Below are 17448 nucleotides of genomic sequence, written 5' to 3'. Positions count from 1 at the left end.
ATCACATCGGAGCTAATCGTCTATTTGTCAAAATAATGACGTTGGTATCGGCAGGCCACATCTCTAACTGGTTCGAATTTTGAAACGTTCCTTTTTTACGGAATGATCTTTTTTCAACTGTTTAAGAACACCCATGCTAATACTTACTTTAGTCTTCCGTTATTACTACCTATTCCTTTTTAGGGTTCCGTATCCAAAGATCCTATTAGGTACTAAGCTATCCGTCTGTCTGTCCGTCTGTCTGGCTGTATATGATGAACCGACGATAGCTAGACAGTTAAAATTTTCACATATGATGTATTTCTGTTGCCGCTATAACAAAAAATACTAAAAAGTACGGAACCCTCGGCGGGTTTTTTTTTGGTCTTATTTTTGTCTAAATAAAATGAATGACTACTATTTTTATCCTAAACATGAATTGTATGATGAGACAATATCCTTGAAAATCACTGTTGCAAAATTTTAGGTGTAAGAGATTCTAGTCTAAAACAAGTTTTTAGAACTAAAGTTCCAAGGATAATTTTATTACTGAAGGTTAAAAAATATTGTCGATATCCAAAATATAACGACTTCAAAGAATATAATAACTTTTTTTATCAATGTACGGTCGAGGAATTTAAGAGCCAACAGGAGCTAATATTGAAATATTTTAGGTAAATATACCCGTCTCGCTGACGGAAGTGGCTCCTAAAACTAGTGCGATAAGGATAAGGCGAAAAATCCTGCGTAAAAATATCAAAAATCGAGGTTTCGTACTCGACTGTTTCCTCCTCCAAAACTTAACCAATCGTAACCAAATTTGGAAATCTAAATGATTATGACATTATCTGTGTCGGACCGTTTTGCTTTTTTGACTAATTTATGTCAGTTTTGAATAGCACGCCTCTCATTGCGGCATAGTCAATTAGGCCATTTAGGCCATTTTGCAGGGCTCTAGCGCCTCAAAAAACAAAAATATCAAAAAAAGCAAAACGGTCCGACACAGATATTGACAATATTAATCTGTGTTGAAAAAATCATTGCTCTAGCTTCAAAACCCACGGAGGAAACTGTCGAGTACGTTTGTATGGAGAAATGACCACTCCTGTTGGCTCTTAATTTCAGTACCATTTCGTACCATTGTCACAGTGACGATAGGATAGCGACTTTTTATTCACGGCACGGAAATTAAATACTTTGACTGTACATTGTGTTCCATTAGCACTCTATGAGTACTTACCAGTTAAATACATACATATATACATACGTACATATATGTCATCACGCCTATTTCCCGGAGGGGTAGGCAGAGACCACGGATTTCCATTTGCTACGATCCTGACATACCTCTTTCCCTTCTTTCTTTCATAAACCAGTTAAATAAAACTCCATGTAATATATCAACCCAATAAACTATATTAGAGCTTAATTTCAGTTCCCTTTGTCTAAAAATAAATACGTTCGACCACATGTTTTAAGTTCATTGCTGTGTTGACGTTTTTATATGCAGCGGCGTGTGAAGATCGAAAATAATTGTTCTTTTACGGCTTATTGTGATACCAACGCTGAGATTTGTAACGTTGACAGTTTAATTAGAATTCCTATTTTAATAGGGGTGTTTAGAGGCCTTTTATTATTAATAGGGCTTTCAGTCGACTTTAAAATTATGAAGCAGAAGTTTTCAATTAAATCGTATTTGGATTGTATATATTCACAGAGACGATTATCAAGGTTGGTTCTAATTTAATTTACAATACAATAATTGTTTAAATAGTACTATAACCTTATACCAAATGGCTTTTACTACCAGTCAATCTTAGGGTCATTCATACAAATGCTGCAAAAAATTTAATTGTGGTACTGGTACGTATAGTAAATAGTAGTAGTAAAACACTTTGTTGGAATTAAATGAAGACAAAACAGGAGAAATACATTCATCATTAGTACAAAGGCGAACTAATCCCTTCCAGGGATATCTTCCAGTTAACCTTTGAGAAATGGAGACGGTACAATACCTATTTGTATTATGAGGTGACCGGTATTCATAGCGCTTAGTTATAAATAAATTGATTTAAATAAGACGAATTGAGTATCTTAATTTAGTTCAATGACAAAGAAGTCAAAATATTTGTTGGTTGGCCTCGAAAAGATGCTAATAACATACTAATCTTTATATTTTTAGGTATAAAAACTTTATTATTTACGATATCGAACTAAATATGAGTCTTAATTCTAATATTTGTCAAATCGTTTTAATATGTAAACGATATATTGAGAGAATTTGTCTAAACTGCTTAAATTAATTAAGTGGGGAAATGGGTATGGCCTGGAATGGTGAATGGAAATAATTTACGCAATCATATAAGTAATATTTCTGAATTTATTAGTTCGAATTTGGTCGCATATATTTTACACAATCTTGTACATTCCAGTAGGGTTAAGATGCTCTCTTTATCATTTGTCACCATGGCTGGCACGTTCTAACAAATATGTAAGTGCGAAAGTGACGCATAGCATGACAGGTGATAAACATGCGACCATGATAGGGTCTGAGCTGTGCTTGTGACTAGTCCAGAGCAAATTCTTCCACGGGAACCTTCTCGAAGAAGATCTTGACGTTCTTTATGATCCTTGCAACGATGGTTTTGACGACGGGTCCGGCAGTCAGCTCTGCGAGCTCTTTGGGGTGGCTCTTCATCAGCTCTTTTGTTGCTCTAGCTAAAAAGTAAGTAACATAAATACCCAAATAAAGAATAACAAACAACCTTGAACATATTGTTTATTAATGAGTATACAAACTAACACTGTGTTATAAGATTTTTAAATGCTTATCTTCTGTATTTTATTTACCTTTTTCAAAAAGTATGGCAACTATCCCACATTTACCCTACTATATTAGGTATGATATTGACGAGTTTAATATAGGTAGCTACGTATTAAAGGTAATATTAAATTTTAATACACGAACTAGATACCCACATAGGTCAGTCACGCTCCGTGATTACGCCAATTAGGGTTCTAGCAAAATTGAACATTCCATAGCTTAAGTATGGAACAACCAATTTAGCTAGGACCCTAAATGGCGTAACAATCCCGTGTGGTGACTGTACAGTAAAATACCTAATAAGTACACCATTCCTGACTGCTGATAAAGAAACGAATTAAAGAAGAAACAAAGAAATTACCCAAAACTTCATTCCCACCAAACAAGTTGTCAAAGTCCAATACATTTTCTCCCAAATACTTGAAGTCGTGCGTCCACTGGCTAGTCTTCCAGTGCTGTTTGCCATTAGGGCCGGTCTCCTCTTCGTATTTCAAGTCGAAATTAATCTCAATTTTCTCTGAAAATTATATTTATTTATAAATTTATTTATATGAGCCTAGTATCCCACTGCTGGGTAAATGCTCCCTCCTCCCCCTTTCCATATATCCCCGTCTTGACCCATCTCCCACCAGAAAATTATAAGTTCTTTTTTTAATGGATTTTTGTATTCGTTGTGTTCTCTAATGGACAACTATTGAAAAGGGTTTTGGGATCGACATGGCACAGTCTCCGTCGGATATATCGGAGCTGCCAAGGTACTCAAAAATAACTAAACTTGCTTTCACGTTTAGATAATAAAGGATTTGTTCAGATGTTTCTGAACACCTTGGCCGCGCTTATGTATCTGATGGACACTAAACAAGTACAGTCAGCAGCAGAAGTTGCTAAGTGAGCGAGGTGTTCAAAATTACCTTGACACGCTTTTGTTCTCTTAACGATAAAGTCGCGACAAGATCATTGTGAACACCTGGACCGCTTAGCCACTTCTGCTACTGACTGTATAAATTCCATTCTGAATTCTGAAGTTTACAAAAAGTGCAAATTTCGGTGCGTGGAGTGCACGCATTTTCCAAACTGAGAAGAGGCATGGCTGGTATAGGTAGTTGTTTTTTTTAAAGATGTCCGAATTTTATACATATTGAGCTTCTAAAATACTCAAAATAAATGGTAAAGAAACCTGTCTACATCAGCTAAGAATCTTTAGCCTAAACCCTCTAGTACAAAGACAAGATTTGTGCCCAGAGGGGCTACCGCGAAAACCGAAATTCGCAAATTGCGGGGATCTTTCTCTTTTACTCCAATGAAGGCGTAATTGGAGTGATAGAGACAAATGCCCGCAATTAGCGATTTTCGGTTTTCGCGGTAGCCCCTCAGGGATCCAGTGGCAGGTAGTTCTTTTCTAAGTGTAAGGCCTGAGTGGACGCTCGAAGCGGAGCATTCGGCGGGGCGTGCAGCGTGGCGTCGGGCTCACAAGTAATTTGAGCAGCGTGTACTAAGGCCGCTCCTAATACGCTTGCATTTGTTTAACATGCACGCCGCACGCCCCGCCCCGCTGCACGCCCAACTCCAGCGTCCACTCAGGCCTTACACTAATACGTACTGTGTTCAATGTGGGCTTTTCCGTTGCCTGTAACAGGTAGTAGGAAGACTGTCCCCTTCATTGTGTACTGGCCGTCTAGGACGACGTCGCAATGGATTTTAGCTGATAGCACCCGCTTAGCCTTGTTGTTTCTGTAAGTTCAAGTTATCAGTTATTCGAAAAGAAAATACCATTGTTTATCGTTATTATCACATGTGAAAGAGTTCGACAATACTTAAGGAATATAGGTAATTACAGTCTGTCAAACAACTTCGTCAGTAGAAAATGTTTCTATGGGACGATAACCCATCGCGCCTAAATTTTTTAAATTTGTTTTTTTTATAGTGACGGAAATGGCTTGATAGACTATTATGTTTCAAATTTCGAGGTCCTGTGTCAGTATCCAAGTAAATAACTGTTATATATAAAATATAATTCAGGTACAAATCTAGAGGTTAGACCATGAAAAGTCTGCCACAATTTTGATAGCACACGCAGTGCAAGTGTTATTTTAAACGTCAAACTTCTAATAAATAACACTTGCACTGCTCGTGCTATCAAAATCGTTGCAGATCTACCTTGGTCTAACTCTATGCCTATTAGATATTTAATATTTTTTTAGTTAAGTCCGTGAACTTTAACGTGCGTGACGATAAAAATAAAAAAACGAGTTTCATAAATTAAAATAACTTCAAATAAATTGTGATTTAGCATTTTCGTTAGTAAATAACAAGTATAGTCGATTGGTAGGCATAATTAATGAGAAATTATACATACATTAATCACTAATAGGGCGATAAATATTTATGGAGAAGTTTCGGATAAAAAACCTTATAATTATAACATAACTAAGTTCCACGTGTATCGTTAAGTTCTGGTACGAGTACGTATTAAATTCTTACAAGAATATTAGGTAATGTAACAATTTTCTTGCCTCGTGTAATGTTGTAAGGTGATATAATTAAGACCTCAAATTACTTTAAACACATTTTCCGTCCCTTAAGGTATCTTCGGAGTGATCTTCTTGAAAATAGCTCAACAGTTGCTTTCGGATCTATATAAAGTAACAGAGTTTCAAAATAAAATACTTTCGCACCTCGAACTAATCATGCTATGAGACGATGAAGCTCCATTGGACTTTTGTTGCAAAATTTCAATGCAAAAACGTTACAAACAATACACGTAATGTAATACTTTTTCTGAGATATGTTTGTTAATATTAGAGATGCCCCAAATAGCGGTTTTGGCCGAATACCGAATATTCGGCCCCTCTCTCGGCCGAATACCGAATATTCGGCGACCGAATATTCGGCATGACATGCGAACATTTTGAGTCACAATTATTATGAAAACTGATCGCTAACAAAGCTCAACGTTAGATGACGTTAGCTAAGATAATTATATTTTTGATGAACAGCGTTAATGAGTAGAGTCAGACAAAACAGACTCATGATAAAAATAAAATGTTTTTTAATCATCAAATGCTCAAAAAAGGGTCTTCGTATTTAACAACTTTCTTAGAACACATTCTAAATATACCTACATAGTTTTTGGTTATTTTTATTGTGCAATTTTTATTTTTAAGTAAGTGCAACAGATATTCGGTATTCGGCCGAATAGTAGGAAACATTCGGCCGAATACCGAATAGTTACCGAATATTCGTAGCATCTCTAGTTAATATTACTCTCATCATTGGTGCAATACGAGGAGGTAATGATTAATGTAATTTATAACCAACCACCGCCACCGTTCTTTCATGTGATGTAAGTATTTAAGTGAACGGTGATCCATAGTGGGGTTGATATGGATATAGATACAATTTTCATATTCTTAAATCTATATCATTGTCAAACTAAAACTCATTTAATCTTGAATCTGCAGGAATTACGCATGAGACGGTGAAGCTCTATTGGGCTTTTCTTGCAAAATTTCAATGCCAAAATACAAACAATACACGTGGAGGGAATGGAATCCTATTTCTGAGATAATGTTTGTTATTAATATTACTTTCATCATTATTTAAATAGGTAGTGATTAATGTTGATATAAGCGCTCAACGTTATTGAATCTGAACACTTGTAAGTTATTTGTTGTTCATGACATTAGTACATTTAATTTGACGTTTTGTATATTTTGTTATAAGTATTTTATAAGATTTGTTCGTGTAAGTATATAGATATATATAGAAGATAAACAAATTTATATGTACTTAAATTAATTTAAAACACAATAAAAATTGTTTATGAATAAACTATGACTATGACTAGTGAATGGTTATCCAACGTGGGGTTGGTGTGAATGTAGATAGAATTTTGATTTTCTTAAATCTATAACATTGTCAAACTAAAACTTACTTAATACTCTTGAATCTGCAGGAATTAAGCCCTTTAACCGTAAGATCTTTAAAGATGAGGTTCAGGATGTTGGTGCTGGAGTCGATCCTCTTGAATACCACGGGATCCAACTGTTCTATTCCCAACTCGGGGATGCCGGCAGCGAACAGGGGAATGAGAACCTGAGTGTTCTTTTTGATGCATTCTGAGTCGTCCGCTTTACATTTTGTTAGGGGTACTGAAAAGAAGTGATAAGTTAAAATGCATGTTTTGAGGAAGATTGCTAGGGCAATGTGCTGAGGTAACAAAATGACCACCAAACCAAATCGTCAAACCACCTAACATATATTGTCCAATACTCTATAATTATGGCCGACACGTGCAATTCGGATGTAGGTATTCATACCAATATCTTTTTCGATTTTTTCTGAGTTTGGTCTGTCATATAAAAATGTTTTGCGTTAGAATTCTCACTGAAACTAAGATTTTGGACTATAGTTGAGTGGCTTACAGTACTTTTATTTATTTATTTAAACAACACAAATTTACACAAAAAGAGTACAAATGGCGGACTTAACGCCTTGAGGCATTCTCTACCAGTCAACCATTGGGCTAAACAGACAGTTTGGTGCAGGATTGTAAATAGTGGATATGAAAACAGACACGAGACTTGACGAGACTACTAATGATACTATACTTACACAAATATACATTTTAAATATACCTACTTTTATACTGCTACACTATCAAATGATGAAAGATAACATAGCACAAGTCTGGAATCTGGATAAGAACTGGAACGGATGATATAAATCGCTAATTAATTATAATTTTATCAAAAAAAATGTATTCCTTCCGTGAGAATTTTGACACGGATTAAATTTAAAACTCATGATTTTTAACTTACTTAGAAAATTACAGAATTATTAGGTAACATAAACCCCGACCCTTTATCGGAGGTCAGTTAAAAATATACTGGGTCAACCAAATCTTGTCAGTAGAAAAAGGCGGCAAATTTGAAAAATGTAGGCGCGAAGGAATATCGTCCCATAGAAAATTTGAATTTCGCGCCTTTTTTTACTGACAAGATTTGGTTGACCAACTATAACTTCAATCTTACCTGCACTTGAACTAACTACACCTAACACAGTAACGGCCACTACGAAATTCACAAACATCTTGAACCAAGATCCTCACACGACTGATGCCATCAAACTATTTAACCTTAAACGTGGACTGATTTGATTAATATTAAAATATGCCGGACTTCGTAGAATTACGTCACATAATTAAAATAACCACTATAACCAGTTCTGATCCTTGTTGCCTTGTTACATAATAAAGTAAATATTTAAAAATTGGAATTCTTCTGTTAAATCTACTGAATTTGAGTTTTGAATAGAGTTGCATTTGTTTGTACCGTTCTATTTTTAAACAAAACGGAGTCAAATCTATTTCTTACTTTAAGAATATTGTACCTAAAGGGGCCCACTGATTAACAGTCCGCCAGACGGTATCGGCTTGTCAGTTGTTTGGAACTGTCAAATTTTTGTTCTAACTGACAGGCCGATACCGTCCGGCGGACTGTTAATCAGTGGGCCCCTTTAGGAGGGCATTGCTGTGCGGCTATATTGACGACGACATTGCATTGTTTCATCGAAATCAATCAATAACTCAACTTTTAATTTGACATTTCCTGCTACAATGCAGTCGGCAACAGTGCTGCTACCTGCAACTGCTAGCAATAGTTTATTTAGTCCTGAATCTATTAGACTCTTTCTTTATGTTGAATAATTGTTTAATTTATATGTATATATTTTTAGGTGTTGATTATTGTTAATAAATTCAAGGTAAACTTCACATATGAAACTAGAAGATCACGTTATTTAATAGTTTGACTAAATTAAAATAATTCTTAATAAGATTTAATGGGTGACGCACAATTCAGTTCATGGTCACCGGAGCACGCGTAAATATCGTAATCAGATATCGGATTTTAGGGGGCAAAATTAAATGACAGGTAGAGAGTTCCTACTTATTCATCATCATCATCATCATCATCATCATCATCATATGAGCCCTTTATCGCCCACTGCTGAGCATAGGCCTCTCTTCTAGTACGCCACTTGTCCCGGTCCTGAGCTAATCTCATCCAGAAGTGACCCGCAATCTTCCGGATGTCGTCCACCCAACGAGTCAACGGACGCCAGGCGCTTCTGTCATCCGAAAACGGCCACCATTCTGTTAACATTTTAGTCCACCGGCCATCACTCTGCTTAGCAACATGTCCTGCCCAACTCCTTATTATATAACAATAACAATATCCTATTATATAACTTATTATATCGATAAACTAAATATATAGATGCTACTACTAAATACTAGCACTAGCACCGATCGACACCGGTTTGGCCTTGTCGGCAGTGACCCGTGCTATACTATGAACCCTGGATTCGAATCCCGGTAAGCGCATGCGCATGCAAGTAGCACAGATGTGTTCCTGAGTAACGGGTGTTTTTATATGCATATTTGTATTTGTATATTATCTATACTTGTTTTATGTAAGTATTAGGTACCGTTGTTTGAATACCCACAACCTAAGCCTTCTTGAACAGTCGCCATCAGATATATCGGAGCGGCTAAGGCGCTCACAAATATCTGAACACGCCTCTATTGTCGGGGCGTTAAGAGTGCGTGTTCAGATATTGTGAACACCTTGGCCACTGAACTGCTTGAACTTACTGTGGGGTTTAGTAAATTTTTGTGTAAGGATGTCCTATAATATTATTTAATTTATTTCGTTTGTCACCTCTAAAATGAGATTGATGGTAGTACTACCTAGGCTGATTGCTTTAATTTATTGGCCACTACATTGTCCATAATTGGCCACTCCATACAAATCAGAAAGAAAATGGTATGCTTAAATTTAAGGGTGGCCAAATAGTATGTAGTGTTCAACTTTAGCAGTCACCCTACACGCCGAGTCGGGCTTGCTGCCAAAACCGGGCTGGCAGTATCCAATGAGGATTATTACCTCCACCTAATAATGGGACATTTATTGAAATTATCTAAATAAATAAAATAATAAGTTACCAAAAGATTTTATTCATAAAAAATATAAAAAACCCGTCGCAACATTTCCCATTTCAGTTCTTGACATGTAACAAAAATAACGTCCTATTTACACGAGTTTAGTATTTGAAAGTTTTTTTTTACAGTTACTAACCTCAAGGGATTACAGTCTGTTCATTTTTAACTATGAAGTACTGCCCATAGGAAATAGTATGGAACACTCATTCGTTTCTTGCATAGAAAATGTATGGCGTAGTACATTATATTAAAAACAAACAGACTATTACATAACAGCATTGCTTTATACAGACATGCAGAAACTAAGGGTCTAAACGCCTTGCGCGAAAAACGAAAATCGAGATATCGATTTGTGTTTTATATACAGCTGGTGACATTACTCTTTATGTGACATCTTTGTCATCGTCGAGAAGAAATTAACCATTGTGTCCACTTCATCTCTCTGTGACTAAATGCACTCCACTAGCTGTCATTCATTAGCTGTGTTATTGTGTTGTTCGTAAGGCCCACAGTCATACCAGTAGTATTACTTCAATGTAATTAAAACCATTTTGAAATGGAACAGAGTTGTATTTCTTTTATTTCGTTTGATTTCAAAACAAATGAAATTCAACCATATTACCTTGACTAATGATTTCAAATTCAAATGGGCTTTTTTGTATGGCCTTAGGAGGTTAAACCCATAGTAATGCGACCGGATAGTCTGGGACTACCAAATAACTCTGCCAGACTTTCGGGTCGAAATTATAACTGTTTCCACATTTAGTTTTACATTTGGATCTCCTAGTTCTTCGACAAAGCAAATGCATTATAAGCGTACCTCGGGGTTTTAGTGAGCGAAAATTAATTCGTGTAGGTATTTATAACTTTGTTTATTGTGGACTATTTTTTGGCTAGTGTAAAACATTACCGCTTCCAAAACACCGGGGTATGATTATAAGAACGTTTTCGTTCGTACAAGGGATCATGTTTTCATTGCCTGACGTTTTATAAATCGATATTGTGTAATGGGTACGCACAGCATGTACAATCAAATAATTTAATTTTATTACCATTTCGTACCTTGTCACAGTGACAATCAATGAAAGTCGCTAGGCACCTCATACTAGTCACTGTGGCAAGGTACGAAACGGTACTGAAATTGAATTCGTTGATGGTACTTGCATAAATGAGGAACCTAATTATCTTAACTGTACCGACAGTCGCGCAAACCATTTTGACAAACAGATCGGCGAAAAGCGACATCTTTATACAAGTCGCGTACGTCGCTTCAGTTACGACAATTCCCTATGGCTAATTTTGGTTTATTCTAGAACGAAATCTTCCACTGGCACTTTCTCGAAGAATGTCTTGACGTTCTTCAGGATTCTGCCAGTGATAGTCTTGATCACAGGGCCGGCGGTGATGCTTGCTATGTCGTTGGCGCTGGTCTTCATGAGTTCGCGGGCGGCGCGGCCTGGAAACAAAAAAATAATTTTGTAAACATAACTGTTTGAAAGCTCACTCATTTCTACGTGCCATTTTTGGAGTTAACCTTTCGTATACTTTGTCCCGTAGTCGTACCACACAATTTGGACTATAATTTACAGTTTCAAGGTTATTAATTCAGTAGCAAATTTTTGACAATGGCATTCGAAGGGTTAAAAGGGTCTGTGTAAAGCTCCATTTACACGGATCAAGAACTTGCATGCGATTTGCGTTACAGTGCGGTATTTGGTCGATCGACTGAAATCATTGTACTCTGTAGTTAGCAATGTATATTATCTAATTGTAGGTACATGTAAGTTCTCGTGCCGTGTAAATGGGGCTTAACTGCTGTCGGATACCTGCTTGCCACTCTTGTGAGACACAATTGTAGCATGATATTTGAATTTAGTCACTTAGCTCATGTAAATGTAGAAAAAAATTAAATTTCGTTATCAGATTCGTTAACTTTTATTGTACTGTCCACAGATTAGACGTGACCTTTTTCTAAAATACGTTTGACCCGTGAATTATAATCAACGTGCGAATCTCAGGGTATTACCTAAAATTTCGTTTCCACCGAAGAGGTTGTCGAACTCCATCTTGGTCTTGCCCTTGTACGCGAAGGTGTGCGTCCACGAGCCAGTAGTCCAGTGCTTCTTACCGTCAGCCCCAGTTTCTTCCTTGTAGCTCAGTTCGAAGGTGATCTCTACCTTTTCTGATAATAAAAAAATATAGAAATTAACTAAAATCTCTATGCCTAATAAATTGCTAATTACAATAATACTATATCTTATTGTTTTTATACACTATTTTGCCTTTAAATCATACCTATTAAGAGCCCAATACTATTTTAACTCCTGGTTTTATCATCAGCTCTGCTTAATAGTACCAAATCAACTTTTTTAGTCATATGTTCAATAACGTTACGACTATTAAAAGTAGGTTTAATAATTTGACTTCGACCAAAGAACTAAATTAAATTCTGATACAAGCTTTAACCGCTGATGGTACCTTTTTTAACAGTCATTTTCTGTTCATCAAGAAGATTTTCGCGACCTTATCTGCTTCGGTCTGCTCTATGATGGTACCATAACATTGTCACAATAAGTACAATAAAATAAAGTTACTAAGAATTAAAAAAGACGGATGTTCAAGAGGTGTCCTAAAAGTTGATTGACGTGTCTCAGCCTCGGCAGCTCATGTCAAAGGTGGCAAACAATGACGGCATTTACATCCAAACAGGCCCCTTCAACCGAAAGTTTACAGAACTATTAAAAATAAAATCAAACAAGCAATTATTTACTTTAATACGAGTATGACCGCAACCTTGAAGGAATGACAAACGTGTTTTGTGTTCTTGAACAAATTAGGTAAGAAATGTTTGGAATATTCCGATAATATTAAATTTGCTAACTAACAAAACAAATATAGGTTCAATTCAACATTGGAAAAAATTGATGCCTCAAAAGTTTTAACTCAAATAACTCATATTTGTAGATAAGTTATATGTGAAATGTTTTTGTTAGGTCATATCTAGAAATATAATTGAGAATGATCAGCAAGTCCGTCCGATAGAATTGAAATCATTGTTTTTGTACAAATCTCTAGAAGCGCTGGTGGCCTAGCGGCAAGAGCGTGCGATTTGCAATCCGGAGGTCACGGGTTCAAACCCCGGCTCGTACCAATGAGTTTTTCGGAACTTATGTACGAAATATCATTTGGTATTTACCAGTCGCTTTTCGGTGAAGGAAAACATCGTGAGGAAACCGGACTAATCCCAATACGGGCCTAGTTTACCCTCTGGGTTGGAAGGTCAGATGGCAGTCGCTTTCATAAAAACTAATGCCCACGCCAATTACTGGGATTAGTCGCCAAGCGGACCCCAAGCTCCCATGAGCCGTGGCAAAATGCCGGGACAACGCGAGGAAGATGATGATGTTTTTGTACAAATCTCTCATTCCACTGCCACTCACCGTGCTCGATGTGCATGTTGCCGTCTCCGTTGATGGGGAGACCCAGGATCTGTCCCTTCATGTCGTACTTGCCGTCCAGGGTGACATCGCAGTGGATTTTGGCGCTCAACTTGGTTGCGTCGCGTCTGTAAATGAGGCAAGAATAAGTTAAAAAAAAATAGAGCAAAACAAGCAAAAAAACAAGCAAAAAAACGGTCACCCATCCAAGTACTGACCCCGCCCGACGTTGCTTAACTTCGGTCAAAAATCACGTTTGTTGTATGGGAGCCCCACTTAAATCTTTATTTTATTCTGTTTTTAGTATTTGTTGTTATAGCGGCAACAGAAATACATCATCTGTGAACATTTCAACTGTCTAGCTATCACGGTTCGTGAGATACAGCCTGGTGACAGACGGACGGACGGACGGACGGACGGACGGACGGACGGACGGACGGACAGCGGAGTCTTAGTAATAGGGTCCCGTTTTTACCCTTTGGGTACGGAACCCTAAAAAACATTTTTGGTACAAGCTATTATCGCTGACTGTGCTTTTAGGATGACTCCCGCTAGACCGGGTCAGGGCCGAGCCAGAGCTACTGGCCCTTCGTTTTCAATGGAAAGCACCACGTTATCACCGATCAGTCGTTTTAGAAAATGACATGTCGGACGCCTCGGCTCGGGCCCGGCCCGGTCTAACAATGAGATGAGAGTCGTCCTTTTCTTTCCACGGGAAACTAATACTCATCGAAACAATTCTAACAACCTCAAACACAATTAGTTTGCGTTGTTTTATCACAGAGTTCCTACGGCCACCTCCAGTAAAATCACTTACTTAATGTTCTTGAATCTGCAAGTGCTCAGCCCTTTAAGGGTGGCATCTCTGAAGACCAGCTTCAGCAAATCGCTGCTGGAGTCGATTTTCTTGAACGAGACGGGGTCCAACTGCTCGACGCCAAGTTCCGGGATTCCGGCAGCGAACAGAGGGATCAGGACTTCCGTGTTCTGTTTGATGCATTTGGTGTCGTCTATCTTGCATTTTGTTAGAGGTACTGTAACAATAGTGACATTAAAAAGAATGTTTGCATAGCAATTACAAAAATATTTTACTACTAAATATGTAGGTACACTTACACAAAAAATGGGACTTGCGAATAATGTGTTACCTGTTCCAAAATCGATTGTTATTCCGCAAAAAATATTTAATTACTCTTAAGATCAGTTGTTTTTCGAATTACTTGATGAGTACGGCTAATTTTTTATTTAGTGTAGTAAGGGATGTGGATATATACTTAATTTTTTTTAGCATTACAAAAAGACTATGCGATCTTGACGTGTCTTTTAGAGTAAGACCAAAGAAAGTCTGCAGCGCAATAATTTGACAGCGAATTAAAAAACTATAATATATGGCAATGTTTATTAGCAGTCAGTAAAAGTCATTCACTATGGTATATGTTTGTCAAAATCGTTTAAATATTCGTTGTGTTTTGTGATGAACGGAAAAAACATGGTGAAACCTTACAAAACCGGCGTGCGGGAGTTACTTTTCCGCATGACGAATAATTTTACACTTGTAAAAAATCAGCACAAGGCGATTTAAGCTCAAAAACGATAATGTTTACAAAATTTGGAGTTGATGACGGGTAAATGAAATGAAACATCTTAATACTTGCACCATATATAGATAATATAATATTGGTACAGACTAAGGTTTCACAGCTAATTGAACACACCTAATAGGTATAGGCATACTTACCTTATGAACTTCCTCTATAGTCTGTGCGGAAAGAGAAGAGTCGTGGAATGTATTGGGCCCCATACATTCCACGACTCTTCTCTTTCCGCACAGACTCTCATCTAACATTTCGAGAAACGATTCACGCACATAGTCTGGAGGGGGCTTTAGTTAAACCCGTTCCTTATCGCTTCCGGTGCAAAAGTGCCCATAATGCTCACGGCATTACCCCGCTGGATGGCTATGGACAGCCTCTGCACCAGAAACGATTCGGAGCGGGGATCCTCTCCCATTCGTAGCGTTCCTCTCCCTTGTTGTTTTAATGGTTTATTTAGTTTTTCCGAAAACCGAAGTTTGCAAATTGCGGGCAATTTCTCTGTCAATCTAATTACGCCTTAATGGGAGTAAAACAGATGCCCGCAATTTGTGAACTTTGGTGTTCGCGGTAGGCCCTGTTTACCTATTTAGTATTTACCACTAGGCCGTCGCAGATATTACAAAAGCTCAATAAATTTGATGAAGCCAAATGTCACATTCTCCCAATATTATTTATCAAAATTAGTATAAATGTATACATATTAATAGTGACATCTATTGTTGGAATAAAATTTATTTTACCATAGCTTAATTTTTTCATAGACGGTAAAATATGGTAGAAATTTCACAAGTATCAAGACTATTTAATCCATTTTCTGTGGTGTTGTCACATACTGATTTTTAAAAATTACTTTTAATATAGCGCTGCAGACTTTCTTTGGTCTTACTCTAATTGAAAAACGCTTTTTAAAAATCCGTAACTATTACTTATGAAAGCAAAAGAATGTTTTAAATAATCGTATCCTAATATACTTATGATTTGTAATTGTTACATATTTGCCGAGACTTATTTTATAGTTCCGATATATAAGGAACAGTGAATGACCACACAAACGGAGCTTTCAATAACCTAACTAAAATTAAAAAAATTAAAATCCCCCGACTATAAGATTATAAGAGCTGATGATTTTCAAACCACTGAACAAGTTTTCATGAAACATGGCTAAGAACACTCGGGATAAAATTATCTATGACACAAAAAACTAAACGAAAATCGGTTCATCCGTTAGGGAGCTACGATACCACAGACAGATACACAGACAGACACGTTAAACTTATAACACCCCTCTCTTTGCGTCGGGGGTTAAAAATATGTTTGCAAGTTGTTTTTCGGTAATAATAACTCGACTATAATAATTAAAAGGTAGAAGAAGGTAGGCCTTCTTTTCTACCTTTTAATTAACAACACAAAAGGTAAACACCATAACGCTGTAATTTCATTAAATGTACGCTCAGAAATTTTAGTTTATTTTTTTATTTAATTCAGGGTTAGTACCTAATTACTCGTACCTGCGAAATTATTAGGCACTATAATTTTTTACGTTACGTAAGTTGATGCAATGTTTTGAGTAAAATGTAGGTATTGTTTTAACTTGGTATTTGGGGAGTTTAAAGTAAACTTTTGATTAAATAAATAGGTACTGCACCAAGCATGGATAATTTATAAGGGTTGAAAATAAATTACCTACCATATTATTAAAATCAGAATCTTTTGAAAAAAAATAGAACAGGATAAAATATAAAAAAAAAACAATGTATAAGACTTACCAGCACTGGAGCTAACTAAACCTATAAAGGCAAGAGCCACCAACGATTTCACAAACATTTTGGAGATAGGCCACACGACTGATCCCTCCGTTCTATTTCTACCTTATACCAGCAATACCGATTTAGCAAGCATTAAATATGCAGCTAACGTCTCCATACGTCATACTATAAAAAACCTGTCTACACGGTGACATTTGACTTCTTTTGTTTGTCTCAATATTTTGTCCTTTTGACTGACTAGGTATGATTTTTTCTAAGGAAAATACGTCAGAAACAACATAAGTACCAAAGTTTTTTCGTGTTAGATTTTTGTTTAAGTAATACATTATGTACATACAAGTGAGAAGTTTGTACTGCGTGCAACGTTACCTAACACGTGACTATAGCTGGCGTGTGGGAGCGTTTAAGTATTACGTAACGCAATTTTTGGACATTTTTGACCCCCCCTCCCCCCATGTAACGCGCCGTAACGTGTTTCTGTTTGGACCACTTTGTATCTTGCTACGGTGAAAATAAGGAAATCCAAAACGGCTTTCATATTGACTGTCACTGTCAACTGTGACAAGGTACGAAGTGGCAGATCGTTCAAATTTCTTAACTGTAAGTACTACCTATTATTTATAAACAACTCACCACAGAACCAATGCAATAGGTTTTCATTTTTCAGATACCTATCTAAAGGCTGGGGGCCGATTTTTGAATTTCGATCGCTCGATTTCGTCATTCGAAAATCGGTGGAAAACGGCGAAATGCTGATTTTTGAAATTCGAGCGCTAGAAATTTGGAATATAGTGGTAATTGACCACTCGATTTCAATTCTATTAGTGGCATTTAAATGCCTAGT

The 17448-nt window shown here is 36.8% G+C and overlaps 1 protein-coding gene across 1 annotated transcript; it reads right to left on the bottom strand.

The window, feature by feature from the left end:
* Positions 1 to 2539: 2539 nt before the first annotated feature.
* Positions 2540 to 16750, bottom strand: LOC134651700 (uncharacterized). Its single transcript, XM_063506801.1, has 9 exons — positions 16605 to 16750; positions 14061 to 14277; positions 13247 to 13371; positions 11833 to 11988; positions 11113 to 11262; positions 6738 to 6954; positions 4404 to 4534; positions 3165 to 3320; positions 2540 to 2697 (listed from the first exon to the last, which is right to left on the bottom strand). The coding sequence occupies exons 1-9, from the start codon at positions 16660 to 16662 to the stop codon at positions 2546 to 2548; spliced, it is 1362 nt and encodes a 453-aa protein (XP_063362871.1). The 5' UTR covers positions 16663 to 16750; the 3' UTR covers positions 2540 to 2545.
* Between the last annotated feature and the right edge of the window lie 698 nt (positions 16751 to 17448).

Source organism: Cydia amplana, chromosome 10, assembly GCF_948474715.1.
Source record: "Cydia amplana chromosome 10, ilCydAmpl1.1, whole genome shotgun sequence".
Lineage (NCBI taxonomy): Eukaryota > Metazoa > Arthropoda > Insecta > Lepidoptera > Tortricidae > Cydia > Cydia amplana.
This window is presented reverse-complemented; position numbering and strand designations above follow the sequence as displayed.

What these genes read in the sequence shown, in the direction of transcription:
- LOC134651700 (XM_063506801.1), bottom strand. Translation starts at nt 16,662, where the DNA reads ATGTTTGTGAAATCGTTGGTGGCTCTTGCCTTTATAGGTTTAGTTAGC. An exon ending in TGCAGATTCAAGAACATTAA is followed by an intron (nt 13,372 to 14,060) that starts GTAAGTGATTTT and finishes CCTCATTTACAG; the next exon opens with ACGCGACGCAACCAAGTTGA. An exon ending in CAACATGCACATCGAGCACG is followed by an intron (nt 11,989 to 13,246) that starts GTGAGTGGCAGT and finishes TTTTATTATCAG; the next exon opens with AAAAGGTAGAGATCACCTTC.